The following is a 22,223-nucleotide window of genomic DNA, read 5'->3' as shown; positions in this document are numbered from 1 at the left end:
CATAACTTTGATATGGCCTATGGGAAGTAATTACAGGTAACATGCTATGTATAATATCATCCTCTTTGCATGTTTTCACACCCCAAAGCAGACCATCACAGATTGTTACTGTTCAGAGATTAGAATGTGAGCCTGATAACTATGGTGAAAATACCTATAAGACAATGGAGCGCTGTTAAATAGGCTGATAAATGCGAGCAGACACAGACGTGACACATGGAAACGTTAATGTTGCTACTAGAATCAAGGAGTTACAACCTCCTATCCAACTCTGCTAAAACAGCACACTGCCTTACTAACTAATAATGGTTCAATATGTTAAATGTGTTACACTCCCAATGTTGTCTATATACTGCTTATAGTTTTAGATATGTGGTTTGTTACTAGTGACACCGTTTTTTCCTTTCACTATGTTCTTGTATGTATCATGACTCGCCTAACTATGTATTAAGGTCTTGTTGATGTTGGCACCAATATCTATACAAGAAGTGTTGTGTTGCTCTACCAGTTACCTGATGGAAGCAGATGTGAGGGGAAGTCGTTGTAGTTTGGATGCTTATACCTATACCATTATGGTGCATCTGACTACAATCCTCTCTCTACCTAAGACGTCAAATTTGACACACCTTCTCAAAAAGAATACCTGCTATGTATTGTTTGACATCCTTGCACTTTACATTTTATTCCCCCTAACACCCCTAGCTTAACCCAAGGACCCCCTACGAGTGGGTATACGATGCCCCTTCTTCCCAACCCATACCTAGCCCTCTTCTCTTTTTCCTTAAAGGAGAGGAGAAAGAAAATTCTGCATCAGGCGCAGGGATACAGATCCCTTATTTGCTTATATTCTTCATCTCTTACTTATTTCTACTCTGACCTTCGACCGGACACTCTCGGTAGAAGGCTGTTCACTTTTCATCTCTCTATAACCTAATTTCCCATCTACCCTCTTTCCTCCCTTATCCCTTAATCTTCTCTGCTCTATCACTCCTCCCTACCTCTCTCTGCCCTTCACCTCAACTTAACCCCTCTCCCTCCTCCCCAACCCCTCTCCCCCTTTTTTTTTTTTTTTTTTTTTTTTTTTTCCCCCCCCCCCCCCTTCCTTAATCATGACTTTAAAAGACGCTGGCACATTGTCTTTTATGACACTAAATGCTAAAGGTTTAAACATCCCAGGAAAAAGATCGCATTTAATCCGAGATGGCAACCGAGCCCACTGCGACATTATATTTTTGCAGGAAACCCACTTCTGTAGAGGTAAAGAGCCAAAATGGTTCAACCCCAAGTTTCCAACCTCCTTCTTTGCCTCTGGGCCTTCAAAGAAAAATGGGGTGGGCATTCTTATAAAACATACCTCCCCGTTCTCTCTCAGTCATATAGAAAGGGACCCTGAAGGCCGCTACTTAATTGTAATAGGCACACTTTTTAATAGAGTGGTCACACTAGTTAACGCCTACTTCCCCAATCAACACCAGAACAAATTCATGACCTCCCTCACTAATAGGATCCTTGAACTCCGTAAAGGAGCCTTAATACTAGGAGGAGACTTTAATGTACCGCTTAACCCAGTACTAGACACATCCAAAATGACAACCTCAGTCACTAAAAAAACTCTCAGACAGTGTGATGCCAGACTTGAGGAGTTGGAGGTTCATGACACCTGGCGTTTTCTTTACCCCACTAGGCGTGATTACACCTTTTATTCCCATCCACACGAAGTTTATTCCAGAATTGACTACTTTTTTACGGACCAGTTGACTTTAGCAGGAGTTGTAGACACTCAGATACTTCCCATGACCTGGTCAGATCACGCCCCAGTCATTTGTAAAATAAATTGGCCTTCGATGCCAGACAGACCGTTTATTTGGAGATTCGATGACTTCCTGTTGAACAACCAACTCACTAAAACCCAAATTGAGACTAAATTGGCGGAATACTTCCACAACAATGCAACCGGGGAATTACCAGACCATGTAGTCTGGGAGGCGCACAAATGTGTGCTCAGGGGGGAATTAATTCAACAGAAAGCTTACCATTCTAAACAGACTAGACTTAGGTATTCAGCACTTCTTAAACAAATTGGGGAATTAGAGACCAGACACAAATCGACTCCCTCGGACCCCCTAATTGCACAAGAACTAACACAGGCTAGAAAAGACATACAGGATTTACACATTAGAGAACACCAAATTCTTGCATTAAAACTTCAACAGAGGTACTATGAGTTTGGGGATAAGCCCGGAAAACTCCTAGCAAGAGCCTTAAAGAGGAAACAAGCCAAATCTCATGTACATTCCATACGGAACCACCAGAACCAACTTTGCTCAGACAGCCCGTCTATAGCTGAGGTACTTAGGTCCTACTACCAGAACTTATACAACTTGCAGAAAGACGAAACTCCCTTACAAAATAGCGATGGGGCACCCCTAAGGCCCCCAATCGATTCTTACCTTGATTCATTATCTCTCCCAGCTCTATCCGCTGAGGAGAGAGATAGCTTAGACACTGCTATATCGGTAGAAGAAGTAACCAAGACTATAGAAAACTTACCAGTAGGGAAGTGCCCAGGCCCGGACGGGTTCAGTGTAAAATATTATAAAACTTTTAAAGAGGTGCTATCCCCTCGCCTAGCCTCCTTGTTCAATAATATAGGAACCACATATGATTTCCCGTCATCAATGCTCCTTGCGCATGTTACCACTATTCCAAAGCCGGGAAAGTCAACAGATCGGCCCGAAAATTTCAGGCCAATTTCTCTACTTAACGTGGATCTGAAGATATTTGCAAAAGTTCTCTCGTCTCGACTGAATAAATTGCTACCACAGTTAATATCCCCGGACCAAGTGGGATTTGTCCCTGGCAGAGAAGCCAGGGACAATACAATAAAGGCTACCCTGTTGGTGAATCACGCACAACTTAATAATATCCCATCAGTTCTTGTGTCAACAGATGCCGAAAAGGCTTTTGACAGGGTCAACTGGGATTTTCTCAGAGCTGTACTGTCAAAAATGAACTTTGGCCAAACCTTCGTACATAAAGTCTTTTCTTTATACTCCACACCTACTGCTCAGGTAAAAATCAACAATATCTTATCCGTACCATTTCAAATCTCGAATGGGACACGTCAGGGTTGTCCCTTGTCCCCTCTACTGTTCGCCTTGTCGATAGAAGTTTTGGCGCAAAAAATCCGGGACAACCGGAAAATATCTGGGATTAAAATAGGGGATCATGAGCACAAGGTCTCGCTATATGCGGACGACATCCTACTTTCGGTTACGAACCCCTTAACCTCCATCCCTGAGATCCTTCAAGAATTTGTGGATTATGGTAGGGTTTCTAACTTTTATCTAAACCATTCTAAATCAGAAATCTTAAATATTAATCTGCCCCAAACGGAGTTGTGCCGATTGGCGGACATCTGTAACTTAAGGATCAGATCAAGAACACTCAAATATTTAGGGATCAACCTAACCCCCAGGGTAGAGAGCTTATTTGAGGCTAACTATGTCCAATTATCCAAAGCTATAATAGGAGACTTATCATCTTGGAAAAACAAGAAAATCTCATGGCTGGGCAGGATCGGGGTGATAAAAATGAATATCCTCCCCAGGATTTTATACTTTCTTCAAACCCTTCCGATCCCATTTCCTGGCCAATACCTACTAAAATTGCAGGGTCAGCTAGAAGATTACATCTGGAGGGGCACCAGACCTAGGATCTCCAAAAACACGTTATACCTACCTAAGGAAAAGGGGGGTTTGGGCATCCCAAACCTCTTAATATACAAAAAGGCGATTAATCTACAACATCAGGTGGAATGGTGTGCTAATTCCAAAGATAAGATATGGGTCCAACTGGGACGGCACATTCTGGGAGTTCAAAACGCGGGCTCGTTGGGCTGGATCTCCAGTAAAAACAGACCCACGGCGGCCACACAATATCCTTTTATGAGAGAGTTCTTTGTGACATGGGATAAATCCCTAGTGGAATACCCACATATCTCTTCTAACCCTTCACCTCTCACCCCCTTTATACAAAATCCAGACATACCATTTTCTAATATCCCACATGCAGCTCTAAATAAAACACAATTAGACCAGACAATGTTCCACAGGCTGATTTCAAACAAAAAACTCAAAGATTTGGGAGTTCTGGTGGAGTCGGGCTTTGACATACCATGGTTCTTCCATAGACAGCTCCAACACTATCTGCTTACACACAAAAGAGCTGACAGAGTGTCTAGACAGTTGACTCTGATGGAGTCATTGTGTTTATTAACACACACTCCAAAACACTTGATATCTATTATGTACAGGCTATTGATATCCCATAAGGATTCTCACACACCTACTTTTGTTAGGCAATGGAACAGCGACCTGGACTGTGACCTCACAGACACTGATTGGCAAAAAATATTCCATAATCATACCAAGGCCTCAGTTTCGGCTAGAGCTCTAGAATCGAACTACAAATTCTTGTCCCGCTGGTACCTCACGCCAGTCAGGATAAAAAAAATATATAAGAAATCAGATGGTAGATGTTGGAGGGGCTGTGGAGAGACTGGCTCTATTCTTCATATATGGTGGTCGTGTGGAATGTTAGCTACGTTCTGGTCAGCAGTATTGGACATAATGGACTCTAAACTTAACACTACATTACACAGAGATCCTAGCCTCCTTCTGTTCCATAGACTACCCAAACTTACAGAGAAACCTAAAAAACACTTATTATATATCATGTTAAATAGCGCGAAAGCTCTCATCCCTAAAAACTGGAAATCCACTAGTATCCCTCAGATTGCAGATTGGGAGGCTCAAGTAGATAAACATTTATCATTAGAAAGATTTAGATATCTGAGAGAGGACAGGGCCGAAGTTCATGAATATATGAAAGAACTTTGGAGGCCATCAATTAGATACATTTTAGACTTTTCAGTTACTCCCGCACCAATATAGAGATTTGTACACTATACCCTACTATACCCCCCCTTTTTTTTTTTTTTTTTTTTTTTTTCCCTTTCCCTCATCTCTCCCCCTCCCTTGTCCCAAGATGAAACCCCCTTCCCCCTTTCTTACTCTTCTCACCACCTTCTATGGATCCCTTTTTCTTTTCGTATCTCCTTCTCAGGACGAACATCGAAGCTTCTGATGTACGTCATACTCAAATTTGATAAGGATGTTTGTCGTTTTCACTTCATTTAATCTTCTTATGACCATATATATGTGTTACGTTGAATGTCTTATTTAACAGATTCCTATGATACATGTATTTCTCATAATGTGACACTGAATACTGTGATACGCTGTCATCTTTATTTGTGAATTGTATTGTGTTAACTTTCAATAAAGCTTTTTCAAAATTTAAAAAAAAAAAAAAAAAAAAAAAAAAAACAAAATATAAAAAAAATAAAAAAAAAAAAAAAAAAAAAAAAAAAAAATTTGGATCAATTCTGTTCACAATCTTTGGATTCAGAACATTGTTTCAGAAGGGTACAGAATTGGTTTCAAGTTGAGACCTCCTGCAAAGAGATTTTTTCTTTCCCGTGTCCCAGTAAATCCAGTAAAAGCTCAAGCATTTCTGAATTGTGTTTCAGATCTAGAGTTGGCTGGAGTAATTATGCCAGTTCCAGTTCAGGAACAGGGGATGGGGTTTTATTCAAATCTCTTCATTGTACCAAAGAAGGAGAATTCCTTCAGACCAGTTCTGGATCTAAAAATATTGAATCGTTATGTAAGGATACCAACGTTCAAGATGGTAACTGTAAGGACTATTTTGCCTTTTGTTCAGCAAGGGAATTATATGTCCACAATAGATTTACAGGATGCATATCTGCATATTCCGATTCATCCGGATCATTATCGGTTCCTGAGATTCTCTTTTCTGGACAAGCATTACCAGTTTGTGGCTCTGCCGTTTGGCCTTGCTACAGCTCCAAGAATTTTTACAAAGGTTCTCGGTGCCCTTCTGTCTGTAATCAGAGAACAGGGTATTGTGGTATTTCCTTATTTGGACGATATCTTGGTACTTGCTCAGTCTTTACATTTAGCAGAATTTCATACGAATCGACTTGTGTTGTTTCTTCAAGATCATGGTTGGAGGATCAATTTACCAAAAAGTTCATTGATTCCTCAGACAAGGGTAACCTTTCTGGGTTTCCAAATAGATTCAGTGTCCATGACTCTGTCTTTAACAGACAAGAGGTGTCTAAAACTGATGGCAGCTTGTCGAAACCTTCAGTCACAATCATTCCCTTCGGTAGCCTTATGCATGGAAATTCTAGGTCTTATGACTGCTGCATCGGACGCGATCCCCTTTGCTCGTTTTCACATGCGACCTCTTCAGCTTTGTATGCTGAATCAATGGTGCAAGGATTACACAAAGATATCTCAATTAATATCTTTAAAACCGATTGTTCGACACTCTCTAACGTGGTGGACAGATCACCATCGTTTAATTCAGGGGGCTTCTTTTGTGCTTCCGACCTGGACTGTAATTTCAACAGATGCAAGTCTCACAGGTTGGGGAGCTGTGTGGGGATCTCTGACGGCACAAGGAGTTTGGGAATCTCAGGAGGTGAGATTACCGATCAATATTTTGGAACTCCGTGCAATTTTCAGAGCTCTTCAGTCTTGGCCTCTTCTGAAGAGAGAATCGTTCATTTGTTTTCAGACAGACAATGTCACAACTGTGGCATACATCAATCATCAAGGAGGAACTCACAGTCCTCTGGCTATGAAAGAAGTATCTCGAATTTTGGTTTGGGCGGAATCCAGCTCCTGTCTAATCTCTGCGGTTCATATCCCAGGTGTAGACAATTGGGAAGCGGATTATCTCAGTCGCCAAACGTTGCATCCGGGCGAATGGTCTCTTCACCCAGAGGTATTTCTTCAGATCGTTCAAATGTGGGAACTTCCAGAAATAGATTTGATGGCGTCCCATCTAAACAAGAAACTTCCCAGGTATCTGTCCAGATCCCGGGATCCTCAGGCGGAGGCAGTGGATGCATTATCACTTCCTTGGAAGTATCATCCTGCCTATATCTTTCCGCCCCTAGTTCTTCTTCCAAGAGTAATCTCCAAGATTCTGAAGGAATGCTCGTTTGTTCTGCTGGTAGCTCCGGCATGGCCTCACAGGTTTTGGTATGCGGATCTTGTCCGGATGGCCTCTTGCCAACCGTGGACTCTTCCGTTAAGACCAGACCTTCTGTCACAAGGTCCTTTTTTCCATCAGGATCTGAAATCCTTAAATTTAAAGGTATGGAGATTGAACGCTTGATTCTTCGTCAAAGAGGTTTCTCTGACGCTGTGATTAATACTATGTTACAGGCTCGTAAATCTGTATCTAGAGAGATATATTATAGAGTCTGGAAGACTTATATTTCTTGGTGTATTTCTCATCATTTTTCTTGGCATTCTTTCAGAATTCCGAGAATTTTACAGTTTCTTCAGGATGGTTTAGATAAAGGTTTGTCTGCAAGTTCCTTGAAAGGACAAATCTCTGCTCTTTCTGTTCTTTTTCACAGAAAGATTGCTAATCTTCCTGATATTCATTGTTTTGTACAAGCTTTGGTTCGTATAAAACCTGTCATTAAGTCAATTTCTCCTCCTTGGAGTTTGAATTTGGTTCTGGGGGCTCTTCAAGCTCCTCCGTTTGAACCTATGCATTCATTGGACATTAAATTACTTTCTTGGAAAGTTTTGTTCCTTTTGGCCATCTCTTCTGCCAGAAGAGTTTCTGAATTATCTGCTCTTTCTTGTGAGTCCCCTTTTCTGATTTTTCATCAGGATAAGGCGGTGTTGCGAACTTCTTTTGAATTTTTACCTAAAGTTGTGAATTCCAACAACATTAGTAGAGAAATTGTGGTTCCTTCATTATGTCCTAATCCTAAGAATTCTAAGGAGAAATCGTTGCATTCTTTGGATGTTGTTAGAGCTTTGAAATATTATGTTGAAGCTACTAAATCTTTCAGAAAGACTTCTAGTCTATTTGTTATCTTTTCCGGTTCTAGAAAAGGCCAGAAAGCTTCTGCCATTTCTTTGGCATCTTGGTTGAAATCTTTAATTCATCTTGCCTATGTTGAGTCGGGTAAAACTCCGCCTCAGAGAATTACAGCTCATTCTACTAGGTCAGTTTCTACTTCCTGGGCGTTTAGGAATGAAGCTTCGGTTGATCAGATTTGCAAAGCAGCAACTTGGTCCTCTTTGCATACTTTTACTAAATTCTACCATTTTGATGTATTTTCTTCTTCTGAAGCAGTTTTTGGTAGAAAAGTACTTCAGGCAGCGGTTTCAGTTTGAATCTTCTGCTTATGTTTTTCGTTAAACTTTATTTTGGGTGTGGATTATTTTCAGCAGGAATTGGCTGTCTTTATTTTATCCCTCCCTCTCTAGTGACTCTTGTGTGGAAAGATCCACATCTTGGGTAATCATTATCCCATACGTCACTAGCTCATGGACTCTTGCTAATTACATGAAAGAAAACATAATTTATGTAAGAACTTACCTGATAAATTCATTTCTTTCATATTAGCAAGAGTCCATGAGGCCCGCCCTTTTTTTGTGGTGGTTATGATTTTGTATAAAGCACAATTATTCCAATTCCTTATTTTATATGCTTTCGCACTTTTTTTTATCACCCCACTTCTTGGCTATTCGTTAAACTGAATTGTGGGTGTGGTGAGGGGTGTATTTATAGGCATTTTGAGGTTTGGGAAACTTTGCCCCTCCTGGTAGGAATGTATATCCCATACGTCACTAGCTCATGGACTCTTGCTATTATGAAAGAAATGAATTTATCAGGTAAGTTCTTACATAAATTATGTTATTTGTTGAAAGGTGCAACAAGAGGAACGTAAAATACCAACACCACCTCCTTGTCTTTTGTCAGTCCTAGGAGTGTGACTGAAGTGGAGACCCCCATGTGACAGTGCAGCAGAGGAAGCAGTGTCTGAAGGAGAGAGCCAGGTTTCTGTGAGAGCCAGAAGATTGAGAGAGTGGGAGATAAAGAGGTCATGGATAGAAGTGAGCTTTTTGCAAACGGAGCGAGAGTTCCAAAGTGCGCAAGTGAAGGGGGTGGTGGCTTTAGATGCAAGAGGAATGAGATTAGGGTTACCAGAGTTTTGTTTTTGAAGTCTATTGAAGGGTACACATGGGTGTGCAGGGCAAGGAAAATCTGGGCGACCAGGATTAGAGGAGATGTTGCCAGCAGCTAGTATGAGCAAGAGGGAGAGTGACATGAGATGTGGATTTGCAGTTGTGAGACTGTTTTTTGATGAGTTGCAAGTGGGAAAGAGAGTCTTTAGGAATGTGTGAAGTTCTTGAATACAGAAGTAAGGTGAGGTTAAGAGAGATGGGCTAATGAGCAGTGCAGGTGGTGAGGGATAAGGAGTAATTGAGTAAAGTAGTTTGTTAAACAGACAAGGCGGCAAAAAGGAATATGAAGATATTTTAGCATTTTTACAAAATAGTCAGACAATTTATAAAACTCAGTATTAAAACAGAACTTGCCTTATCCCTTGTATAATTTGTTGTTCCTCACTTAGAAATGTTCACTTAAGAGATGTGAAAAGATGATCTTACAATATTGCTATCTAACCGACATTGCTAAACCCTTTCATTGCTTTCCCCATAACAGTGTTAAATTTATAGGCCAGAGCATTCAGCTGAATGCAATAAATTAGGTAATGACCTCATCAAAGACAGTCAAAAGGCCAATTGGGAAAATTTGATTCAGGGTGAGATAAGTTAAAAATAACAGACAATAGAATTTGGGGGAGGCTGTGGTTAAACCATTAGTGAAATTATAAATATAGGAATTAAAGCAAGTATTTGCAACTAGTTTTGACTGATTACTGGCAAATTAGGAGGCTATGCTATAACTACAGAAGGAAACAAAGTTACACATGGAATAAACAGAAATTTAAAGGGCCATGAAATTCAAAATTTTTCTTTCATGTTTCAGAACACAGTTTTAAACAACATTTCAATTTACTTCTATTAGTTGCTTCATTCTTTAGGTATCCTTTGTTTAAGAAATAGCAATGCACATGGGTGAGACAGTCACATGAGGCATCTATGTGCAGCCACAAATCAACAGCTACTGAGCCTATTTAGATGTGCTTTTCAACAAAGGATATCAAGAGAATGAAGCAAATTACATAATATAAGTAAATTGGAAAGTTGTTTACATTTGCATGCTTTTTCTAAATCATGATAGCAACCGTGGCACACCAAACAGACCAGATATCTTCAGCGATGTTCACAAGCTGCTGAATGGTAGTGGATAAAATCATCGCTCAGCCTGGCCAAGCAAGTCTATTTCTCCTCCCTTGTGTCATCTCACGCATCCAACCCCAGAAAGCTGTTCTCAACCTTTAACTCCCTTCTAAGTTCACCTGCACCCCCACCCACTACCATCCTCACTGCTCAGATTATTGCTGATCACTTAAAAAATAAAATTGACACGATTAGAAAAGATATCTGCACCTCACACCCCTCAAACCCAGCAATCCTACCCACCCCTTCTATCAACAAAACTCTATGCTACTTCCCTCCTTTAACAGAGTCTCTGTACTCCTATCCTTGGCTCATCTCACAACCTGCCCACTTGACCCTATTCCTTCACAACTTCTTCCCTCTCTCTCTCTGCTTCACTAACCCCTACCCTAACTCATCTCTTTAACCCATCTTTCACCGCTGGCACATTTCCTGATACATTCATGCATACGTCAATCATACCAATCCTAAAAAAGCCCTCGTATGACCCCTCAACCCCTTCTAACTATCGACCGGTCTCCTTATTTCAATTTGCTTCAAATTTATTGGAACGACTGGTCTATAATCAGCTAACTCAATTTCTCACAACTAACTTCTTACTTGATCCACTACAATCTGGTTTCCGCCCTAAACACTCAACAGAAACCACTCTTACTAAAGTAACAAATTACCTGTTGTCAGCTAATGCTAAAGGCCACTACTCCTTACTAATTCTTCTCCGCTGCCTTTGACACAGTTGACCATCCTCTCCTCCTAAAAATACTACATTCATTTGGCATCCGAGACACAGCCCTCTCCTGGTTTGCCTCATATCTCTCAAACCGCTCTTTTTCAGTTTCCTTTAGCAACATATCTTGTGATCCTATGCCTCTCTCAGTCACAAGGCTCTGTCTTGGGTCCCTTGCTTTTCTCTCTCTGTATACATCTTCCCTTGGAAAACTTATAGCCTTCTTTGGATTCCAGTACCACTTATATGCTGATAATACCCAAATCTATTATTCCTCTCCTGATATCTCTCCCTCTTTACTCAACCAGATTTCCAACTGCCTCTCTGTAATTTCCTCTTGGATGTCTTCACACTACCTCCAACTTAATCTGTCCAAAACTGAGCTGCTTCCTATTCCCCCCCTCTTCGAGATATCCAACACCTGATATTTCTCTGACGGTTGGAGACTCTACTCTCAACACCTCACCCCAGGTCTGCTTTTTTGGGGTCACACTTAACTCAGAACTCACATTCAACCCACATATACAATCCTGCCATTCACACCTACGCAACATCTCCAGAATTAGTCTCTTACTCAAAAAAAACTACAAAAATACTTATTCATTCACTCATTTTGTCACGCATTGATTATTGCAATCTACTTCTAAATGGCCTTCCAAAACACTGCCTCTCCTCCCTCCAATCTATTATGAATGCTTAGGCTAGACTCATCCACCTAAGTCGCCGAGCTATATCAGCTGCTCCACTCTGCCAGTCTCTACACTGGCTCCCCATACACTCCAGAATACAATTTAAAGTATTAACTCTAACTTACAAAGCACTCAACAGTCTAACTCCCAACTATATTTCCTCTCTCATCGTGAAATATACCCCATCTTGTCCTCTTCAATTAACCTCTGACCTACTTCTCTCCACTCCTGTTATCTCTACGCCCCACTCCCGTCTCCAAGACTTTGCACGTACTGCTCATGTCCTCTGGAACTCTACCCTGCTCTATAAGACTGTCTCCAACCTTGTATAGCTTCAGACGCTTCTTGAAAACCCACCTATTCAGAGAGGCTTACCATCTCTCCTCCATCTCTCATCCTAACCAAACTAATACATGAACTGCCTGACTCACTGCTGCAACTACAACCGATGTGACAAGCTACCCCAACCTTATGTCTCTGCACCCTAAACCTGTAGTATGTGAGCTCTCCAGAGCAGGGCCCTCTTCCTCCTGTACTAGATTTATTTAATTTTGTATTTTATCACAAATCCTTGTCATTGTATACCCCTATCACTGTACCCAGCTCTACGGAATTTGGCCGTGCTATACAAATAAATGATAATAATTATAGAAAAAAATTGGGTTTCATGTCCCTTTAAAAGGTAGGACAATAATGAAGACAAAATAAAAACAACCAGGGTGAAAATGGAGGAAATAACACAGTCATGGGAAGGCTGAGAGACATCCGTAGATCTGACTGCAGGTTAGCTTGTGCGAATCTGAGAATATATAAGACCTAGTTCCTGGATAAAAAGCATGTTTATTAGTATAGTGTCTATAGGGACAAATTATTTCCTGCATTGTTCTCAGTCTCCCAGGATACAGATCTCTGAAGTATAAACCAACCTTGGTGCACATCTCTTTCTAGCTGATATTTTATTTACTCATGAATCTACTTTTCCAATGTAAATATGGAAGTGTATTAAAGGGGACATTAGTTTAACTGTTCTGTGAAACTACATGAGTCCAGTTACTGTTCTCCGTGCTGTTGGTTACTGCAGCTCTCTCTTTATAGTTATTCCCCTCTTTTAACCCCTTACAGGTGCTTGTTGGTGAAGCTCTGAATCTTCCCATCTTATCTTGGAGTTTATGTATTCTCTCCACATGTGACAGAAATGTGCTTTTACAGATAAGTGACATTACCAGCTTTTTGACATCTTTAGCATGAGCTTCTGGTGAGCATACATGATAGAGAGTGGAAGCTTTTAATTTATAAAACAACTGCATTGCACTATATTATTCCTGAAGTTTTTTTTTTTTTTTAAATAAATATTTTGTGCCATTGTGTAAAAAAAATAGCAAATGTAATTTTCTATCTCTGTATTGTGCACTGAGACCTGAAGTAGATTATATAGCTGTCAAATATCACTAAACTGTAAATGTGCACCACTTCTGTCACCTGGTATGAGAATACCTAAGAGTCAAGATGGCTACTCCCAGTATGAAGATGCAGGGCTTCACCTATTGACACTTGCAAGGGTTTAAAGTAGGAGAATGGCTTTTTGCAAGAGCTGCAGACACAGGAGGAAAACACATCAATGTAAGTAGCAACCATGCTATTGCAGTGTGACCAGCACGTTAAAGTGAAGGTAAAGTTTAAATGTTGGTTCAACAGAATTAAAATTAAGATTCAAATTAATTATGACTTTCATTCATCAAATTGCTTACAAATTGTCCAAAACAAAGTTTTACCTCTTTTAAAATCTTCAGATCGCATTCGGCAATATCAACCCGTTTTTCTTGCATATTCCTACTTCCTTATTACGTAATTCTTTCTTCCAATTGAAAGCCTGGCTGTTAGGTGGCCGTGACATTACGTCAATTTTAACATTGGCCCATCTGCGCATTTATCGGCCCATCTGCGCATGCGTTCCTTGTAACAAGCATATCCGATTTCACAATGCTCGTGACCGATTCGGGCTGAGGGAAACGCCTGCGAATTGGAGCCGAGCAGATTAGTCAATCGCATGCACATTGCGGGTCGCATTCTTAAATCGCGCATGCGCAAACGGTACGGATCGTTCTGAACGCGCATAGATGATACGTATAGAGCTGGTGGGACCGCTCTATACGTAAAGACTGAGAAAGCAGGAAGAATGAGATGGGAGGAGTCTGGACACAAACGGCTCAATAAAAAGTTAGTAAAAAAAATAATATATTAACATTTTTTATTAAAACATTATTAACTTTCACTTTAATGTCCCTTTAAAGGGACAGTGAAATCCAAATTAAATGTTATTGATTTAGGTAGAGCATGCAGTTTTAAATAACTTTTCAATTTACTTATATTATATAATTTGCCTCATTCTTTTGATATCCTTTGTTGAAAAGCATACCTAGTTGGACTCGGGAGCAGTAATGCATTACTGGGAGCCAGCTGCTGATTGGTGGCTGCACATTGTCATTGACTTAACATGCAGCTTTGCAAATATATCCACAATACCCCCATCTGATTATGTTTATAGTAAAGATGCTTATAAATTAGTATTGGATACATTTCCACTATGTATTTGTATTGGTTTAAGGACAGTATACATAGTGGTATATATACCACTATGTATTGCTGGCTTAAGGAGAGAAAACAAAGTGTCTTAGTAAATGGAGTTCATTCAGCAGAGGGGGCTGTTACTAGTGGTGTTCCTCAGGGGTCAGTTCTGGGGCCTGTTTTGTTTAACATATTTATCTGCGATATCAGCAAAGGGCTACAGGGGAAAGTATGTCTCTTTGCAGATGATACAAAAATTTGTAACAGAGTGGATGTTCCAGGGGGGGTAGACAAAATGAGAAGTGATATACAACAATTGGAGGATTGGACAAACGACTGGGATCTAAAGTTTAACACAGCAAAGTGTAAAATAATGCATTTAGGGAAGAAAAATCCAAATGTTAATTACAGACTCAATGACACTTTACTGACTGTTACAGATGAGGAACAGGACTTGGGAATTATTATTTCAGATGATTTAAAACTTAGTAAACAATGTAATAATGCAGCGAGTAAGGCTAGCAGAATGCTTGGATGTATTGGTAGAGGTATTTGCAGCAGAAATATTAAGGTTCTTATGCCACTTTATAGATCATTAGTTAGGCCTCATCTTGAGTATTGTGTGCAGTTCTGGAGGCCATATCTTCAGAAGGATATTAACAAACTTGAATCTGTGCAAAGGAGGGCTACCAAAATGGTACATGGTCTAAAAAATAAAACTTACCAGGATAGGCTCAATGACCTAAATATGTTTAGCTTAGAGGAGAGAAGGGAAAGAGGTGATATGATAGCAACTTTCAAGTACATTAAAGGGTTTAGTAAAACTGAGGCTGTGGGTATTTTACATAAAATGGAAAATTCAAGAACAAGGGGTCATGAGCTCAAGCTAAAGGGTAGTAGATTCAGGAGTAATTTGAGGAAGCACTTCTTTACAGAAAGATTGATTGATTTATGGAATAAACTTCCTCAAGAGGTAGTAGCAACAAACACTGTGGGGGACTTTAAAAATGCATGGGACAAGCATAAGGCTATCCTACAAACTAGATAAGTTTATACTATTAGGTAATATCGGGCAGACTTGCTGGGCCTATGGCTCTTATCTGCCGTCAATATCTATATTTCTATGTATTATTTTTAGTTGAGCACCAACTATTTATACATTGTTGAAGAGTTGTAAACATTACAGAAAAAAACATTTAAAGGGACACTCGAGTCAAAATTAAACTTGCATGATTCACAGAGTATGACATTTTAAACATCTTTCCAATTTACTTCCATTAACAAAATTATTTTTATAATTACACTTGAGTCACCAGCTCCTACTGAGCATGTGCAAGAACTGACAGAATATATGTATATGCAAGTGTGATTGGCTCATGGCTGTCACATGACACGGGGGAGTGGAAATAGACATAACTTTGAAATTTGTCAAAAAAACAATCTACTACTTATTTGAAGTCCAGACTAAGTGCTTTGCATTTGTTGATTATGCAAATCCACTTTATTGACCAGTCCTTTAATTAAAGGGGCATTAAACACTAAATACATGCTTGATAGAATGATGCATTCAAAGAAAAGATAAGTCCATGACTAACATGTAGATGTATCTTTAAAGTTTCATTAGTTGTTTAAAAAGTGACAAAATAAGTGTAAAGTTTTAGTGTCTATAAAACACTGGGTGCTGCCATGTTGTAACTTGTGCTACCTTCTCTGCTGTGGCCAATTAGAGACAGTTATACATAAGTCATTAGAGTGTGCAGCCAATGGTTGTGCTGGATTTAACAGTGTTCTGCACTTCCATTTCTAACAGGAACTGAAAAGCTCACAATTTCATAATGGAATTACAGGCAAAGAAGACGAAATAAATAATGAAAGTATATTGCAGAGTTGTTTTATTATATACAATTTATCATTTTATATTACCATCTCAAAGTGTTAAATGTCCCTTTAACAAGGTATGTTATAATGCTTGTATTTAGTTCAAGTCCAGAAAATATTTATATTACATTATGCTTTTTCTGAAAGTAATCCTAGCAGTTTTTGTATCATATTATCTTCTTAGCTTGAGCTATGACTTTGGAATCATTACTTTTGTTTTAGAGTCATAACCAAATATTCTCAAGGGGGAGCCATAAATTGACCTTCAGCTGTTGTAGTTTGGTGAGGATCAAATAAAAATGTGACAGCATTTAAACTGCAGGTTGGTTTCAGTGATTATTTGAATGGCTGTCAGCCTGTCGAATATTAACACCAGCAGTGTCTATTAGTGATGCAACAGGCATGATTGCACGACTGAGTCAGGCAACGCTTTCTGTGTGGGTAATATTTCATTTAGCTGCTAAAGGATTAAAAAGGGGACAGCATGTTAAAATTAAACATTCATGATTTAGATATTCCGGTTTACTTCTATTAGCACATTTTCTTTGTTTGCCTGGCATCCTTTGTTCAAAGGTAAACCTAGGTAGGCTGATAGTTCCAGGCATTACAAAGATGCTATGTATAACATCACTATAAACACTGTTGCAAACACTGCTGCCAGCTGGCTAAAGACACATACTCGCTCCTTAGCTCACCTACTATTCTTCTTTTACAAAGGATGCCAAGAAAACAGCAACATTGATAATAGAAGTCATTTAGAAAGTTGTTCTTAAAATGTCAAGCTCTATCCAATCCATTTAAAGGGACAGTCTACTCCAGAATTTGTATTGTTTAAAAAGATAGATAATCCCTTTATTGCCCATTCCCAGTTTTGCATAACCAACACAGTTATATAAATACACTTTTTACCTCTGTAATTACCTTGTATCTAAGCCTCTGCAGACTGCACCCTTATTTCAGTTCTTTTGACAGACTTGCATTTTAGCCAATCAGTGCAGACTCATAAATAACTCCACGGGAGTGAGCACAGTTGTATCCATATGACATACATGAACTAGTGCTGTATAACTGTTAAGAACTGTTAAAATGCACTGAGATAAGAGGCGGCCTTTAAAGGCTTAGAAATTAACATATAAGCCTACCAAGGTTCAGCTTTCAATAAATAATAACAAGAGAACAAAGCAAATTTAATGCTAAAAGTAAATCGGAAAGTTGTTTACATTGCATGCCCTATCTGAATCAAGAAAGTTTAATTTTGACCAGACTGTCCGTTTAAAGTGAATGTAAACTTGCTCGTATTAGGTAACGTCATAGCATAGATTTTACAAAATAAGGCAGACTTTAATTCATAATTTTTTAACATTTTGTATATTTATTCCAAATTCTACCTTTTTAGGCTCTAACGATTACCGCCATTCCTCCGCCCGCCATACTGGTTACTTGATAAATATACATAATGTTAAAAAACTAAAGTCTGCCTTATTTTGTAAAATCTATGCTATAACGTTACCTAATGCTGGCAAGTTTACATTCACTTTAAGAACTATAGGAATGACATTGTTACAAATGTTGTATTCTTTTATTGAAGAGTAAAACTAGGTAGGCAGGGTATATTTAAAGGGACACTAAACCCAATTTTTTTTTTTTCTTTCATGATTCAGATAGAGCATGCCATTTCAAGCAACTTTCTAATTTTACTCCTATTATTAATTTTTACTTCATTCTCTTGCTATCTTTATTTAAAAAGCATGAATGTGATGCATAGGAGCTGGACCATTTTTGGTTGAGAACCTGGGTTATGCTTGCTGATTGGTAGCTAAATGTCATCCACCAATAACCAAGCGCTATCCATGGTGCTGAACCTAAAATAGGCTGGCTGCTAAGATTTACATTCCTGCTTTTTAAATGGATATAGCAAGAGAATGAAGAAAAAATTGATAATAGGAGTAAATTAGAAAGTTGCTTAAAATGGCATGCTCTATCTGAATCATGAAAGAAAGAAAATTGGGTTTAGTATCCCTTTAAAGGGACCGTAAAGTCGAAATTAAACTTTCATGATACGGATAGAGCATGCAATTTTAAACACCTTTCCAATTTCATTCTGTTATCAGATTTGCTTTGTTCTTTTGGTATCTTTTTTACTAAAGAGTACAACTAGGTAGGCTCATAAGAGCTACGGAGTGTGCACATGTCTTTAGTATGCTATGGCAGCAGTGTTTTGCAACATTTATTTGTAGGTTTGTTATACAATATTGCAAAACAAAGTAAATTGGAAAGTTGTTTGAAATTGCATGCTCTATCTGAATCATTAAAGTTAAATTTTGACTTTACAGTCCCTTTTAAACTTCCCCATGTTAACAGTCCTTGATAGCTATATTAATACAGAATCTTTTATAAAATGTCAACACTAAGCTATATTTGGATATTACTTTGTTGTCTTCTCACAGGTGCAATGCAGAGTTTAGCTGGTGCTCATCAGGGTGGGACAGACAATGGTGAGCTTGCTCTAACTGGCTCCCAGCTTTCTGTGACACGACGTCCAAGCAGTGCAGGCAATGCCAAGCTCTTCTCACGCTCTGTCTCTGTTATCGATGAGAGCAGGAATAAAGGGAACTCTTTGGTGAGAAAATGGCCCTCCTATAGCATACAACCATGTTGTCTTGTGCTCCCTCATCTCTTCAACCTTGTGCTCCCCATCATTTGTGTGTAAATGCTGCATTGTGTGTTCTATTTGCCTGTCACTGGACCTTATGTACATGTCATACCTATGCTAATGTAAACTTGTTTGTGTTCTGCATCTAATTACTGGGTCCTATAACAATCTCATCTATTCTAAGTACTGGATTCTGTGCTTCTCTCTCTCTCTTCTCTCCTGATCATTGTATCCTGCATCTCTATCATCCATCCACTGGACTGGATCCTATCCACAAAACACTTGATTCCTGGATAATGTTTGATGCACTTCTCTCTGCACCAATTACTTCTCGCTTCTGTCATTCTTACTAGTTACATTCCTACCGTTTAATTCATGGTAGTGCCTCTCTTAAATATTTGTATTCTTATCATTAGCTCTTTTCCAACCCTTATTTATCTGACTCACTGTATCCCCTCTCATATCCCCTTACCATGGGTACTGTGCAGGTCTCCGCTTTTGTGATTGTTGGATCTGTTCTCTGTACCCGATCTTCATCACTCAGTTATGTCCATGTCTTACCTTTCCCCATCACGATGTCCTCTGATTCTCTATATCATTTAAATACTAGATCCTTTTCCAATCTCTGTACTATGTGTCCCTCCCACCTCTTTTGGACCATGTGCCTCTGTTATCTATCGCACTGGTTTTCAAATCAGTCCTCCCTAACAGACCAGATTTTGAGAATATCTGAACTAGAGTACAGAGGAAATATCAGCTGATTAGTAAACCTGGTTATTTTACCTGCTCTTACCCAAGGTAATCCTGAAAATCTGCCCTGTTAGGGATGCCTGAGGACAGTTTTGAAAACCAGTGGTCTATTGTGATCAATATGTTCTACTCACTTTTCCATTAGTTCATGTCCTGACTTGATGACCCGGTGTATCAATCACTTATACTAATGTTATTTTGATCATTTCATCCTCAACTCTCTATCACAATGGCTCACATGTTGTATCTATATGTCCTGATAACTGGTTCCTTTACACATATTTTCTTTTTGTCTTGATCGTTCACCTGGTCACTGAATCCTGTGCCCCAGTCATGTATTCTTGTCATTGTGATGTAACCAGTGACTCGGTTCCCTTCCTGGATTATTGAATTACACTCACATCTCACCTTTCCTGATTATTGGAAATTATGCACTTATCACATACTCTGGTTATTGGGTACTGTGTGCTTCACCTAACCTGATTACTGGATCTGTGGAACTCTCTTTTACTAGGTACACATGTCCCTCTTGGTTATTATGTACACTTGTCACTTGTGAATGTCAGTGAACCCTTCACCACTGTCACTTATTTTGATCCTCCCTCTCCTATTCTAGCGATTGGATCATATGTCCTATTCACTTGTTCAAATATGTCCTGTGCTTAAAGGGATACTGAACCCAATTTTTTTTTCTTTCATGACTCAGAGCATGCAATTTTAAGCAGCTTTCTAATTTACTCCTATTATCAATTATTCTTAGTTCTGCCTGCCCATTTTTAGTTCAGCAAGCGCTACCCAGATGCTCAACCAAAGATGGGCCGGTGTTCTAAAATAAGTAAGGCTAATCTAAGCCGAAACGCGTAAGACACTTTGTCTTGGAGCTGTCAGGCTCTGTTATGGATGTTTTTAAATCGTTTCCAATAAAGCACGCACCTTGATTTCATGTAATGCCTTGTAGTCCTGCCTGGTCGTTTGTTTGCCTTCTAAAATAAGTTGTCTACCATAGGAATGTGTCCACCACGTCACTTCCGGTGGACACATTCAGCTGCTGGAGGTTTGTGGCGCTCACTGCGCATGCGCTAGAGGCCCAACCTCCTTAAAACAGCTGATTTACTCGGGTTGAGGAAATATATGGCACCACATTCCTGAGCGCACGTTACTGGTTGCAAAATCAGACGGAAGAAGCTGTCATCGGATTTTGTAACCAGAAAGTGCGCCAGATGTGTCGCAGAATCTGTACACCACCACACAACGGCAGCAATGACTTGCACAGCTGTTAACCCCTTGGACTGGCTGAACTTGTTGACTGAGTATAAGGGGTTAATAGCTGTGCAAGTCGTTGCAGCCGTTGTGTGGTGGTGTACAGATTCTGCGACACGTCTAGTGCACTTTCTGGTTACAAAATCCGATGACAGCTTCTTCCGTCTGATTTTGCAACCAGTAACGTGCGCTCAGGAATGTGGTGCCATATATTTCCTCGACCCGTGTAAATCAGCTGTTTTAAAGCGGTTGTGCCTTTAGCGCATGCGCAGTGAGCGCCACAAACCTCAAGCAGCTGATTCACGTCACCGGAAGTGATGTGGTAGACACATTCCTACGTGGTAGACAACTTATTTTAGAACATTGGCTCATAAGCTTACTACATTCCTGCTTTGTCAAAATAAAGATACCAGGAGAACGAAGAAAAAATGATAATTGGAGTAAATTAGAAAGTTGGTTAAAATTGCATGCTCTATCTGAATTATGAAAGAAAAAAAATGGGTTAACTGTCCTCTTCCTTGGATTCTGTTATGGATCCAGATCTGGGGATCCTGTCCAACTCAACTTTTCTGATCTCTGGATTCTTTATTATCACTTTACCTGATCACTGAGTCACATGCACTTCTCAGTTACTGAGGACTGCAGCTAATCTAGTTGCCTATCCTGTTCTATATGAATTACAGTGTCCTACTATTGTCCTCTGATCACTTGGCATTGTGCCCACCTCCTATATTTATCTGTGTCACTATTATTCCTTTTAGCTATTCTGAGTCTCTCACCTAATCCTGATCACTGGGGTTGTTTTACCTTTTTACATCTCCTGCATTCTGTGTTCCACTTGTGTATCTTTAATTTCTGAGCATTGTGAACCTCTAACCTGTCCACATGTCTGTGTATTGGGATTCCAACAACAGCTGTTTTCTATGTTCTTAATATAGACCGATTCATCCAGAGCTGTCAACAACCTCCGCAGGTCCAACAGCACCACTCAGGTGACCCAAACCAACAGCTCCACATTCAGGTATTGTAAAGGGACATTAAACACTTTGAAATTGTAACAGTAAAAAAATGGGAAGTAATAATAAAAACACCAATGCAGTTTGATTTGTCTATGTTTCCTGTAATTTAACTCTTAGAGCTGTGGATTTTGCAATTGTCTTATCTATTTTGCTGAAGACAATTGTGGACAGATAAAGTGTGCAATAAATGGCAGTGTAGACAGCAATGTTAAAGTAAAGTAAACAGGTGTTAAAGGGACATGAAACCTACATTTTTTTCTTTCATGATTTAGAAAGAGAATGCAATTTTAAACATCTTTCTAATTTACTTATATTATCTATTATGTTTTATTTTGTTGTTATTCTTTGTTGAAAAGCATATCTAGATATGCTCAGTAGCTGCTGATTGGTTGCTGCACATAGAAGCCT

The 22,223-nt window shown here is 39.4% G+C and overlaps 1 protein-coding gene across 3 annotated transcripts in view; it reads left to right on the top strand.

Annotated features, from left to right (window-relative positions):
• CEP131 (centrosomal protein 131) overlaps window positions 1–22,223 on the top strand; it is a 245,043-nt gene that overhangs the window by 10,374 nt on the left and 212,446 nt on the right. For all 3 annotated transcript variants that reach the window (XM_053706713.1, XM_053706721.1, XM_053706704.1), the window contains exons 2-3: window positions 18,581–18,753; window positions 21,735–21,817. In XM_053706713.1, the coding sequence (XP_053562688.1) occupies window positions 18,586–18,753; window positions 21,735–21,817 (251 nt within the window). In that variant the 5' untranslated portion in view covers window positions 18,581–18,585. The remainder of the gene's footprint in view (window positions 1–18,580; window positions 18,754–21,734; window positions 21,818–22,223) is intronic.

The sequence above is a fragment of the Bombina bombina genome, chromosome 1, assembly GCF_027579735.1.
Source record: "Bombina bombina isolate aBomBom1 chromosome 1, aBomBom1.pri, whole genome shotgun sequence".
Taxonomy (NCBI): Eukaryota; Metazoa; Chordata; class Amphibia; order Anura; family Bombinatoridae; genus Bombina; species Bombina bombina.
This window is presented reverse-complemented; position numbering and strand designations above follow the sequence as displayed.